The 13,984-nt window shown below is 42.9% G+C and overlaps 1 protein-coding gene across 3 annotated transcripts in view; it reads left to right on the plus strand.

Annotated features, from left to right (window-relative positions):
- AGBL1 (AGBL carboxypeptidase 1) overlaps positions 1-13,984 on the plus strand; it is a 926,786-nt gene that overhangs the window by 735,971 nt on the left and 176,831 nt on the right. The window contains exon 23 of one of the 3 annotated variants that reach the window (XM_070358228.1): positions 7,094-7,166. The exons of the other annotated variants lie outside the window; for them this stretch is intronic. Coding sequence (XP_070214329.1) covers positions 7,094-7,151 — 58 coding nt within the window. The 3' untranslated portion in view covers positions 7,152-7,166. Of the gene's footprint in view, positions 1-7,093; positions 7,167-13,984 lie in introns of those variants that run through there. 3 annotated transcript variants of the gene reach the window in all.

The raw sequence follows: 13,984 nt of genomic DNA on the forward strand, positions 1-13,984 counted from the left end.
CAACTTAGCAACTGAGCCACAGTATAGCTGTTCTCAGTAACAAGTTGGCTTGATGCAATCATATGATGTGATTTTCAGGTGTCTTATCTAGGTAGGTGCTGCTATCAATACCTCTTTTCTGATCCCGGGTCTCTAGCATTCCTGTTCATGCTGTGAACTTCTCAATATTTCTTCTATGTATTCCTAAGTCAGACTGGTTTGTTTTCAGTTCCTGGCACTTAAAAATCATGATGGATGCCAAATATTATGAAGATTATGACATATGGTACTCTTTCAAAAATCGTGTTCTCAAATACAGGGTATCAGCCAGGAGTTCATTTTTCTGAATTTTGAGAGAGTAGAATGGAGCCCTTAGTGGAAATGCTCTGAGGCTAGACTGCCTCAAATAGAGGACCTGGTGCCTCAGGTGGTAACGAATCTGCCTGCAGTGCAGGAGACACGGGTTTCATCCCTGGGTTGGGAAAACGCCCCAGAGAAGGGAATGGCTACCCACTTCATTATTCTTACCCGGTGAATTCCACTGACAGAGAAGCCTGGCTGACTACAGTCCGTGGTGTCGCAAAGAGTCTATCACAACTGAATGCCTAACATTTGGATTCCAGGATTTGCCAAATACTAGATGTGTACCTTAGGCAAGTCAGGGAGATGTATCTGTGTCAGTTTCCTCATCTTAACATAGAAAAATGATAGTTCACAATTGATCCTTGAACGGTGTTGGGGTTAGGGGTCACCGACTCTCCATGCAGGTGAAAATCCACATATAAGTTGCCTCTCTAAATATATATAGTCCCTCCCTATACTGAGTTCCTCTGTATGCATAATTCTTTCTTATCCATACATTCAACCAACCCTGGATTATACAGTACTATAGTACTTACTACTGGGGGAAAAATATGTGGAAGAACTAAATAGAAATTTCTCCAAAGCAAAATTTTATAGGTGAAGAAACTGATGCTCAGAAAGGTCAAAGATATTTTCTAGTCACTCAGTCGTATCTGATTCTTTGTGACACTGTGGACTGTAACCAGCCAGGCTCCTCTGTCCATGTAATTTTCTAGGTAAGAATACTAGGGCGGGTTGCCATTTCCTATTCCAGGGGGTCTTCTTGACCCTAGGACTGAACCCACATCTCCTGCATTGGAAAGTGGATTCTTTACCACTGGTCCACCTGGGAAGCCCTTTAGCTGGTTTATCTGTATCTAATTGCAAGGCTCTTTATTTTTGTGCAATCTCATTTGGGAAGAAGACAGGTTTGTTTTTTTTGTTTGTTTGTTTGTTTTTTGCATGGGGCACATATATCTAGAGCATTCACCACTCATACACTTACTAATGAGAATAGGCACTTCTCACCATCTGGAACTAAACTCTTCCCACCTACCATCAGTCTGTAACAATGAGCCCTCACATGGGCTGAGTTTGATCCCTTCCAGTGTCATGGTAAGAAGGGAGGTGACTTTCACTAAAATCAAACCTTTATGCAGGACACTGCTCTAAGCATTTAGCATATTATACTCTTTTTCATTTTTCAAATCCTTAGACTATAAGCAACCCTGGAACATCTATATGGTATCTTCCTTTTTGACGCAAGAAAGTTAGCTTCTTAGAGGTTAAGAAACTTCCTCCCAGTCACACAGTTATCTTGAAGTATAGTTAGGCTGGAAAACTAGGACTGTTTGACCTGAAATAAATATTGCTGATATAATATGACCATGACCAAATTCTCCATAAAAAAAGATGACGAGAGTGGGAGTAAAACCATAATTTTGTTTTTAGTGAGAAGTCTGGCATGATGAGTTTTGTATAGATGATGGAAGACAGTGACAGGAGGTCTGTAGTTGGAAAAGATGCAGAGCCTAAGAACTGTTACGGGAAAAGAAGTGATGAGTAAGACAGTTTAGGCAGAAAAGTGTGAACCAAATCTAGGTCCACAAGGGGTGGGTCTGAAAGATGGAAGGAAAACTTTGTGGAAATAGACACCTTGGTCTTGGTCTTTCTGACTTACTTCACTCTGTATGACAGTGTCTAGGTCAATTCATGTCTCTACAAATGACCCAATTCCATTCCTTTTTATGGCTGAGTAATATTTCATTGTACATATGTACCACATCTTCTGTATCCATCCCCCTGTTGGTGGACATTTAGGTTGCTTCCATTTCCTGGCTATTATGAATAAATCTGCAATGAACATTGGGATATGTGTGCCTTTTGGAATAGTGGCTGTAGAGTAGAAACTAACACGCCATTGTAAAGCAACTATACTCCAGTAAAAATAATTAAAAAACAATATACACCCCTGGTTTTGCAGAGGTCACACCTTGATGCTCGCTCAGAACCATTACTAGCCCCTTCCTGGTGAGAGCTCAGTGTCACTATTGATCTCTTTGCTTCCCCACTGCAACAAAGTTGGAGCTTCCCTGGTGGCTCAGATGGTAAAGAATCTGCTTGCAATTCAGGAGACCCGGGTTCGATCACTGGGTCAGGAAGATCCCCTGCAGAAGGGAATGACCACCCACTCCAGTGTTCTTGCCTGGAGAATCCCCATGGCCAGAGAAGCCTGATGGACTACAGTCCATGGGGTTGCAAAGAGTCAGACACGACTGAGCTACGAATGTTTTCACTTTCTTTCTTTGCAAAAAAGTGATGATGTCACGTCAGGAGAAAAGGGAGCTGGGATAACACTGGCTCCCTCCGTGATGGGGCTGATGATTTCTTCCCACTGGGTGCTTCCTTCCTTAGCTCTCTGTTACTCTTACATGGTCTTCTGTGGACAAAAATGAAGACCCCAGAGCAAGACTTCCCTCCCACTGCTGCCATTGTTCATTGAGGGCTAATGGGGCCTTCACTCCACGTGCGTGAGGCAAACCCCCAGGGAAGGAGAAGAGACTTCTTGGCACCCCTGCCCCAGGCTCAGGGTGTGTTTCCATCCAGCTTCCCTTTTTCTTTTGTGCTCCTGCTTTGCTGTGTCTACAGTCTGCACATTCAATGTAAAGTCATGACAGCATTCCTTGGTTTAAAAAGCTGTTTCAAACATATGACTTTAAAAAAAATTAATGGTGAGTGAGCAAATTAGAAGAAAAAAATATATAATAATGAAATGTATACTGAAAGTATTTAGGACACTATAATGTACATTTTTATATAATATATATCTCTCTCTGTGTCCATTTTATCTTTCTCCATAAGGGAAAGTATCATTTCATTTTTAACTGCATGGGGTTTTCTGGCTCTGCTCACCAAGGCTGTACTTGGTGTGCATTGCTGCCCAAGATGTGTCCCTGGCAATAGAATGCTGTGAAATAGGGTTCTGCAGTCAAATTAATTTGGGAATCTGAGTTAACCAAGAAAAGCAAGCTTCACCGCTGCTGACTTTCTCTGTGCCTTCAATGCGCTACCCTGCACTGTGCAGCTCCCAAAGGCAGATGCTGCAGGCGGATAATTTGACCATGAAGCCCCCCTTTCCTGTATTTTATAATGATTTCCTACAAGATCAATCAAGATTAGTGTTCCTTGGGGAGGAGAGATAAGAAATGTCAGAGTAACGGGTCAAAATCATGGTTTGCAAGCTTCCAAAGATTTAGGTTCAATTCCAGATCTGCCACTAACTTGCTGTGTAATTTCCCATGAGTAATTTTTCCACTCTTAGAATAATAGACTCACCTTTGCACTTGGAAAGTGGCAGGAAATGGAAAGCTATGGTTTTTCTAGTAGTCATGTATGGATGTGAGAGCTGGACTATAAAGAAGGCTGAGCACTGAAGAAATTGATGCTTTTGAACTGTGGTGCTTGAGCAGACTCTTGAGAGCCCCTTGGAAAGCAAGGAGATCAAACCAGTCCATCCTAAAGGAAATCAACCCTGAATATTCATTGGAAGGACTGATGCCAAGCTGAAACTCCAATAGTTTGGCCACCTGAGGCAAAGAGCTGACTCATTGGAAAAGACCTTGATGCTGGGAAAGATGGAGGGCCGGAGGAGAAGCGGGTGACAGAGAATGAAACGGTTGGATAGCATCACCAGCTCAGTGGACCTGAGTCTTGAGTAATCTCCGGGAGACAGTGAAGAACAGGGAAGCCTGGTGTGCTACAGTCCATGGGGTCACAGAGAGTGGGACATGACTGAGTGACTGAACAACAAATTATTTTTATCCTGATAACTTTCAAAACCCTAATGCACTGGGGATAAGGAAGGACAGAGGCATAATGTTCACTCTTTAAACTGTTCATCTGTACAGCAGGTTGCTCAGAGGTGTGGACACCTCAAGAGTTCTATGACACCAAGTTTATAAGGACCCTCCCCCTGCAGCAGGGTAGTCTGATGAATAATTGAGCCCTGCTAGGAAGGGAAAGCTTTATAGTTTTCTGATACTCTATGTGTTTGCAACTGGCTAGCTCTGATAACACTCTTAAATAACCCCTTTCACCTTTAAGCCTGATACACTTACCTCCTGTTTACTGTTCCAGGACCTCTCTTACTATAAAAATAACCCAGCTTTAGAAAGTCACTACTTTTTTTTTTTAAAGAGAATAAAAGAGCCCTGGCTAGAGCCTTCATAATTTAGAGACTAGAAGCCCTATTGGTGTGTGTCATTATGACCTAGATGGTCTCCCATCCGTGGAAAGCTGATCCTTTGTTATAGAGTAAAATTCTCCATCTGGCTCATCTGTATTTGGATCACCCCAGACCTTCCAGGATGAGAGTTCATGCTGAATCTTATTAGCTGACTGACCATTAACTGGTCTGAGTGTTCACATATGTGAATTAGAGGTTAATGCAGTAACAACACAGCCCGCCCACCAGGAAGATCTAGGACTCTGTGCAAAAGTGCTGCTAGCTATAATCCACACCATTATTTTCTTTTACTCTGAAGATCTGATGGAAGGAATAAGATTGAGGGTTGTGTTAACATTCAGGTTGAGCCAAAATTGTCCCTAAATATTAGGACTGGAGACATAAGACTAAAATAGAAAACAGTCAGTGTGAAGTTGAACAGTAGTTATGGAACACATATCACATGTACTTTAAGATTAGTAGACAGGCTGCATTCATTTAGGAATGGTTTCATGGGGAGGTGGGTAGACAGATAGCTGAGTATTGGGTTGGTCAACCAAAGGAAAGTATTCTACCAGGGTTCTTTGATTTGCAAGGAAAAAGGAATGGACTTCAAGTATCCCATGTAAAAAATACAATTTTAACACAACGATAAGGTTATTTTATACATTTAAGTTAGGAAAGAAAAGTCATCTACATTTTAGGTGACTAGAATTTGAGAAATAAAGTGCTTTAGGATCCAGAGGTGGCTCTTTCTCCAACCTTCAAAGAACACTCAAAGTCCTGTGAAGAATTCTGGCTCAGGACTTGCCTGGTGGTCCAATGGTTAAGACTCTGTGCTTCCCCTGCAGGGGTCATAGGTTTGATCTTCAGTTGGAGGGTCCCAGATACCAGTTCAGTTCAGTTCAGTGGCTCAGTAGTGTCCAACTCTTTGCAACCCCACAGACTGCATCACACAAGGCTTCCCTATCCATCACCAACTCCTGGAGGCACGTAAGGTGGCCTGGTATTCCCCTCTCCACCCTGGACACTCATAGGCAAGTCTGACTCAGCCTCTCATGAGGACACTGCTCCTTTCTCCTGTCTCCTGGCGCACACGAGGTTTAGTTTGTGCCGTCCCAGAGTCCGCTTCCCCAGTCCTGTGCAAGTTCTGTAATCAAGTCCCACTGGTCCCCAAAGTCAAATTCCCTGGGGGTTCTTGTCTGCTTGGTGGCTCTATGGTGCGGCTAATGGCGACCTCCTCCAAGAGGGTTTATGCCACATGCTCTGTGACCTAGGTCTGCTGCAGTCAGAGTGCCTGTCCCCGCGGCAGGCCACTGCTGACCTGTTCCTCCACAGGAGACACTCAAACGCTCAAAGGCAGGTCTGGCTCAGTCTCTCTGGGGCCTCTGGGTCCTGGTGTGCACTGTTCAGTTTGAACCCTCTGAGCGTCTCTGGCGGGTATGGGGCTTGATTCTAAACATGATTTTCCCCTCCTACCATCTTGTTGGGGCTTCTCCTTTGCCCCTGGATGTGAGGTATCTTTTTTTGGTGGGATCCAACATTCTCCAGCCGACGGTTGTTCAGCAGGGAGTTGCAGTTTTGGAGTTCTCACAGAAGATGAACATTTGTCCTTCTAATCCACCATCTTGAATAGACCCCTGGTCTATTGGCCCAAGGTATGACCAATGGAGCCTAAATACTGTTAGCAATTTTATACTTAACCATTCCCACCATCATAAAAAAAAAAAAAAAAAAAAACTGCTTAATCTCTTTCCTCTTACAGGACACAAGTTTATTCTTTATCTTGCCTACGCTCCACCCAGTTATAGCCTCTGCTTTCCATTGGCAGAACTTCTTTCTGTGTGGGAAGAACCCTATACGTCATTGGCAACCAGCCAGCCTATGGATTGCTCCTCTGGAGTTGTTGTTTGCTGTGGTTCAGTTTGCTCAATCATGTCCAACTCTTGTGACCCCATGGACTGTAGTCTGCCAAGGTCCTCTGTCCATGGGATTTCCCAGGCAAGAATACTGGAGTTGGTTGCCATTTCCTACTCCAGGGGACATTCCCAACTCAGGAATCAAACCCATGTCTCCTGCAAGTCTATTGCATTGCAGGCAGATTCTTTACCACCGAGCCACTGTATCCAAGTCAGCCACGCCCAGGGACTGGGTCACACAGTAGAGAGAATGCTTTGTTCCAGGGGTTTGAGAGCAGACTGTTTATATCCACAGGGAAAGGTTTTCTAACAGGGAAGCTAAGGGATGCTGCAACTGCAAGATGTCACACCAAGTTAAGGAGAAAGAGGGGCAGAAACCTTGAGATGGTGAAGAGAGCTGCCTAACTAGAGTGGACAGGTGGTCTGAGGTAAAACTAAAAAGGAAGAATTCAGCCAGAGTAGACATGGCTTGCAATCAAGAGAATGACATGAAAGGAAATAAGCACCAAAAATATAAAAGAGAAAGGACAGTGGATTATGGACCATGGTGATGGGGACCATGTTTAAGTCTTGAAGTGTAATGAAGACATCACAGTTCTGATTGCTGATGGAACTCCTTAAATTTTAGATCAGCAGGCAACCAAGCAGAACTAGGAAAGACACACACTCTGCATTGTGCTAACTGACCTTCAAGAAAAGAATCCAGTTCTTTATTGAATTTTGAAACACCAGTTTGATGGAAGAGGTGAGGCTCAACTTTCAAATTTGGCTTTAATGTTTGCTAGAAGGCATTTTGTTTAACTTCTTGCTTTAGTTATTCAATCTGTAGAATAGAAGAGCAATGCTTACATTGAAGATTTGGTTTTAGGGTTAACACAATGTGTGTAGGCTAGTATTCAGCATATAGTAGATGTTTTATATATGTTAATTCCTCTTCCCCCCCCTAATATTCTTTAGATCTAGGTCCCTACTAATTCTCCTTATCTACTGGAAATTTTTTAACCTGTGGGTGGTTTAAAACTCATGTCAGGCTAAACATGATGAAAGGGAAAGTTAAGGCTCTTTGAGTGGAGAAGAAGGCTGAGAGGCTGGTGATAACTTAAAACCGACAGTAAAACATTGAGCCGTCTATGCTCATTGATGACTCTGGCATTCTTTTTATTGGGTAGAAATAAAGAGAAGTGACCCAGACTGCACAGCATCAATTGTCAGAGTTCTGTTCCTCGAGGATTTTCACTCTGCACTTGTTTTGAGCTCCTGCAAATGAAATCAGACTTCACAGCTCTTCTGGCACCACAAAAGGGAAGATTAATTAAAATTAGTTACAAATGAAGCAATGCCCCCTGCCTTTGTGGAGTTTGTTGGTAAAGAAATGTATGGTAGCAGTTTCTGACACTACTGAAGCGACTTAGCAGCAGCAGCAGTGCTTCCTGGTGGTCCAGTGGCTAAAAATCTGTGCTCCCAATGCAGGAGGCCCTGGGTTCAATCCCTGGTCAGGGCGCTAGATACCATATGTCACAACTAAAATTTCCTCACGTGGCAACTATGACCCAGCACAGCCAAATCAATGAATTTCTTCTTCTTCTTTTTTTTTAAAGAAAGAAATGACAAAAGTGACTAACCTTTCTTGAACTTTTGCAAGAGCCTGAAGTTGTCACTCCCATCATCTAACCTTATATTAATACCTATTTGCCAAAGATGTTTTCTTTGGCTTGTTGTTTCCATGGGCTTCACTGGATTATAAGATCTAATTATGGGGTGCAGAGAAGGAAGGGGAAAAGCCTACCCCTCATCTTCTCTTTGTTCCTGATGCTGATGTGCTCATACTCAGTCATGTGTGACTTTCTGTGACCCCATGGACTGTAGCCTGCCAGGCTCCTCTGTCCATAGCATTTTCCAGACAAGAATCCTGGAGTGGGTTGCCATCTCCTTCTCCAAGGGAGCTTCCAGACCCAGAGACTGAACCCATGTCTCTTTCGTCTCCTGCATTAGCAGGCAGATTTTCTTTCTTTTTTTTTTTTTTACCACTAGCGCCATCTGGGAAGCCCTAGGTATAGCCAATGGCTCCTGGCTGTCCAAGTCCTCTCCCTGGAGGTCAGTCTTGGAGCTGTGCCATTTCCAGGAATTTTCCCAGATTATCACAGAGAGCACTGACTCCTTAAATTCAGTACATTGGCAGTGTCATAAAAAGAAGCCCTCCCTGCCGGGCCCCCTTTGTTCCCCTGGTTGATAGAATCACAGTGAATACAACTCTCCTTATGCAGATTCAATGGTTCCTGCTGCTCTCTCCGCTTTGGTCTGTTAGTCACCAAATTAAATTCTTACATTGGAAAGATTCAGAAGCCTACAGGTAGCTTGGTTCAACAAATAGTGAGGAAATCAAACTGAAAATCAACATACTTCAATGCTTGTTGTATGAACTCATTCCCTGGAAGCTATGGGGCAAGAGTTAGCATATACAATTTATTCAAAGATTTTTAAGTTTCAGTTTGTAGTACCTGGTCTTAAACTGTGCCTAGAGCAGGTCTCAGTAATTATAAGCTGGATGAACAGATGAATTCTGAAGAGCCCCAAAGAATTTTGCCATGAAGATCTTAAGGGCTCGCATACTTTACCTCCTGAAGACACTCACACTCAAGTTACATTCATTAAAAAAAAAAAAAAAAAAATTGTCTTTAAATGTTTCTTTAACAGCTTTATGGAGCTACAATTTACATTTCATAATATTCACCCATTTAAGTACATTATCATTGATGTAGCATTTATTCTTGACCCAACTTTTGTTATAATGAAAGGAAGGATCAGTGTTTCTCTGATTGATCTGTAGGGAAACTAAGGAGGTTCAAGATCATTATCAAGGGTTTCCCTGATGGCTCAGTGGTAAAGAATCTGCTTGCCAATGCAGAAGACGTGTGTTCGATCCCTGGACAGGTAAGATCCCACATGCCACAGAGCAACTGAGCCCCTGCACCGCAACTGCTGAGCCTGTACTCCGGAGCCCAGGAGCCACAACTACTGAAGCCCTAGCACCTAAAGCCCATGCTGCCCAACAAGAGAAGCCACTGCAATGAGAAGCCCAAGCACCACAAGGAAGAGTAGCCCCTGCTCACCGCAGGCAGCAAGGAAGACCCAGCACAGCCAAAAGTAAATAAAATTATATTTAAAAAGACTATTATCAAAGCTGTAATCTACTAGGATCCCAGAGCACAGTGCTTTCTGGCAAATCCCTTTTATCTCAGAACCCCCTGGGCTGTTTTTCCCTCTTGGAAACCTGGGCCTCTGGCAGGAGAGCTCCCCCTACACTCAGGCTGTGGGATGAAGGATTGGCTGTGGTCTTAGTGAAGGGAGGCCCTATACCTACAGATACACTTGAGAGTTCTTATCTGAAGAGCCTAAAGGATCTCAATCAGGAGTGTTTAAAGTACAGATTCCTGGGTTCCACCTCTAAATTCCTAGCTCAGGATGGCTGACTTGGGCCCAAGGAGACTGTATTTTAAATAAGATCCCAATAGGATTCAAGTATAGGTGGTCCCAGAGAATCCTGAGTGTCCCTTGGACAGCAAGGAAATCAAACCAGTCAATCCTAAAGGAAATCAACTGTGAATATTCATTGGAAGAACTAATGCTGAAGCTCCAATACTTTGGCCACCTGATGTGAAGAGCCAACTCATTGGAAAAGACCCTGCTGCTGGGAAAGATTGAGGGCAAGAGGAGAAGGAGGTAGCAGAGGGTGAGAAGGTTAGATAGTATCACTGACTCAATGGACATGAATTTAAGCAAACTCAGGGAGATAATGGAGGATAGAGGAGCCTGGTGTTCTAGGATACATGGGGTTGCAAAAAGTCGGACATGATTTAGCGACTCAACAACAGAGACTATTTTATTCTGAGACTATTTTGAGAGACACTGAATGAATTTATAGCAACATCAGAATGGTTATGTGTTGAAATGTTGATTCCATTGACGTAAGCAGATCTAGTTTAATCTACCTAACATGGCCCTTCTGGGGCATCTAATTAAATATACATTTACACACAGGCACAAAAGAAAAGTCAAGCTAACATGGATACATAAGGAAAAGTAATTTAAATACATATAGTTTTCTTGTGAAAATAATTTTTTAGAATGATGCCATATCTTATTCAAATGTGTCTTGAAAATATTAGCTGAGCCTAGGTCCCTGCTGGGAAATGAATAGAAGGGAAATTCAAGCCTCTGAAATTACAAAAAAAAAAAAAAAATCCAGTGACTGAGAGTCTCTAGCCCCCTTAGTTAAGGCAGGACTTCCTAGGAATAATTAGCATTGGAAAAAAACAATTGAAATAGAAGTTGAAGACCACTAGCTGATGAGCCTGCTTTGTATATTTATGTATTCTGCTGGCTTTGCACTGAACTTTCTGCCTAGGAAAAATGTGCTTTTATTTTTTGTCCCAGCCTCCCCTTTTCTCACAAAGCTCCTGCCGTGCCAAGAGAGATATGAAAAAGGCCAAGTGATCTGATGTTGAAGCTGGAAGAAATATCTCCCTTCCAGTGACCTTCTGAGATAATGAGCAGATATGGTTTTCTAATATAAAAGAAATAAATCAATAGACCTTTCAGGGAGCCGGGGCCATAACAGTGGAGTCCAAGACCATCAATTGCAAAAGCAAAGGGCAGAGGCACTTTTCCCTGTAGATCAGTGTTAGACTACAACAAGGGAGCAGACACTCCCCAGAGCCAGGGAGGGGCTAAAAGAGAGCCTCTTCCTCCTCCTCCCCCACCCTGGGAGGAAACTTACCCCATCACAGGGCGTTTCTCTAGCTGTTATTTTCTGTTGATTGAGCTAATACATAGTTTTGAGAGATGGGTTGCACACATTGCAGGCAGATTCTTTACCATCAGAGCCATCAGGGAAACCCTGTTTTCTTTAGCTTATTTTTAGTGTTTTGCTATGAATTCTTCGTTAGACACAGAGGCATATCGGTGTCATTTGGAAGTCTTCCTGTTGATCTGTAGAGCACTTATCCTTTGCTCCAGGTTTTCACCTGCAACCGTTGGTCACTCTGCAGAGGCACGTTTAGGAACAGAGCTACCAAGTGTCAGGGGCCTTGTAGGCCATCGGAGGCATCTCTGACCTAGAACTATTGCTACACACATGGTAGCCAGTGGTTGTTATTTGCATAGTATCATAATATGCCAACAAGAACAAAGGGTGATGTATGTTCAATTTAGGAACGATGTCTGGTATTTTAAGAATCATCACATAGATAATTTTGATAATACAACTGCTGTTTATTGATATCTAGGTGTTAGACATAGTATCACCAACTCAATGGACATGAATTTGACCAACTCTGGGAGACAGTGGGGGACAGAGCATTCTGGTTTTTTACAGTCTATGAGGTTGCAAAGAGTTAGACACTACTTAGCAATTGAACAGGATTTCCCTGGTGGCTCAGACATTAAAGAATCTTCCTTCAATGGGGGAGACCAGGGTTTGATCCCTGAGTCAGGTAGATCCCCTTGAGAAGGCAGTGGCCCCCACTGCAGTACTCTTGCCTGGAAAATCCATGGACAGAGGAGCCTGGTAGGCTGTAGTCCATGGGGTCGCTAAGAGTTGGGCACGACTTCACTTTCACTTTCACTTTTCACTTTCATGCATTGGAGAAGGAAATGGCAACCCACTCCAGTGTTATTGCCTGGAGAATCCCAGGGGTGGGGAAGTCTGGTGGGCTGCCGTCTCTGGGGTTGCACAGAGTCGGACATGACTGAAGCGACTTAGCAGCAGCAGCAGTAGCAGAGTGACTAACACTTTTAGCAATTGAACAGCAATGAAACATCTTTCTAAATATATGAACCCTTAAGGAGGGTTTGTTATTAGACCATCATACAAATATTATAGAGGCTCTGTACCTTTCAGTGACCTGAACTGGGCAACACAAAGGGAAGATATTAAGTGAAGCATATTTTATTTAGGGCTGTGTGACCCAAAGTCTATTCTTTTAAGCATCATTCTCTGCACAGGAAGAGACATCAATAAATGGACTATAGAAGGAGCTTTGGAGAATCAGAAACCACCCCTCTGAGGAAGCTCAGTCATTTCTGGACCTTTAGTAGACAACTATTTGGATGGACAACTTGTTCCAAGTGAGAAGGCACAGAAAGCTTAGTATTTTCATGTAAATACTATGGTCCTGGTCAGATTTCAGAAATTGTCCTTGATTCCCCTTCCCTTCTACCCATTTTTTCTTAGCAAAAATTGTATGTATACACATATCCCCTCTTTTTTGGACTTCCTTCCCATTTAGGTCACCACAGAGCATTGAGTAGAGTTCCCTGCGCTATACAGGAGGTCCTTGTTGAGTTGTCTATTTTATACATGCCTGTATGCAAGCTCAGTCACTTTAGTCGTGTCCAACTCTGCAACCCCATGGGTTGTAGCTCACCATACCCCTCTGTCCATGGGATTTCCCAGGCAAGAATACTGGAGTGGGTTGCCACTTCCTTCCCCAGGGGATCTTCCTGGCCCAAAGATCAAACCCACATCTCTTACATCTCCTTCACTACCAGGTGGATTCTTACCACCACCACCACCAGGGAGGTCCATTTTTATATATGGTAGTGTATATATGGCAATCCTAACCACCCAGTGCATCCCATCCCCTCCAGACTTGTATTTAAATATCATTTTTATAAGTGAGATTACACATCTTTTCTCGCTAATATGGTAGACATATATCTTGGAATGCTGCCTTAAAATCAGTTAGAAACAATACCTTAAGAAAAAAGCAAATCATAAATACAGGCTTCCACAGATCTCTTCAAATAAAGCTGTTGTTTTTAATTACAGGTCCTATAATTTTGCACATGCTTATTTCACATTAAAGAACTGATAATTCGATTTATGGACCACTCTTACATATTTATCTATAATAATCTTTCCTAAGCAACACATTATTACCTTGGTTCAATGTGTGATATATGAAATAAATTAACTTTCATCTCTTGCTATTCTGTGAATCACACTTCCTTCCCAGTGGCCTTAGTGAGGAGTTGATGTACCATAGGTGGACATTCTGGAAACTTCTCCAATCTCTGTGTATGGCATTGCCATGATGGAAACCAAAAAGCTAAATGAAGCCTCAAGAGTTTGTAACACTTAATGCATTAACTCAGACCTCTGGTCCCATCACCTTATCTATTCCAGTTTTCCTGGGTTTCTGCTTATCCATCTTTCCAGTCTCATTGGAACCAGTATGTGTAGCCTGTGGATTTGTGCTATGCTCGCTGCTGAAGCAAAACAGACGCGTTTCTGAAATACATCTTCATCTGTCTAGGTTTATAGGACAAGGTCATTCATCTTGTGTCTGGTAAGAGGGCTCTCCAGGTGTTTCCCCGGGTAATGGGTCTGATTCACATGATGTGATGAAAGGAGAGGTAGATGGATTCTTCACTCGTCACTACCTTGCAGGGTCCCATGCTCTAGGGAGAAGGAAGAGTTTAGCACCCCTAAGTCCTCCTCCCAGTTTCAGGACTCAGA

Source organism: Bos mutus, chromosome 21, assembly GCF_027580195.1.
Source record: "Bos mutus isolate GX-2022 chromosome 21, NWIPB_WYAK_1.1, whole genome shotgun sequence".
NCBI classification, from domain to species: Eukaryota; Metazoa; Chordata; class Mammalia; order Artiodactyla; family Bovidae; genus Bos; species Bos mutus.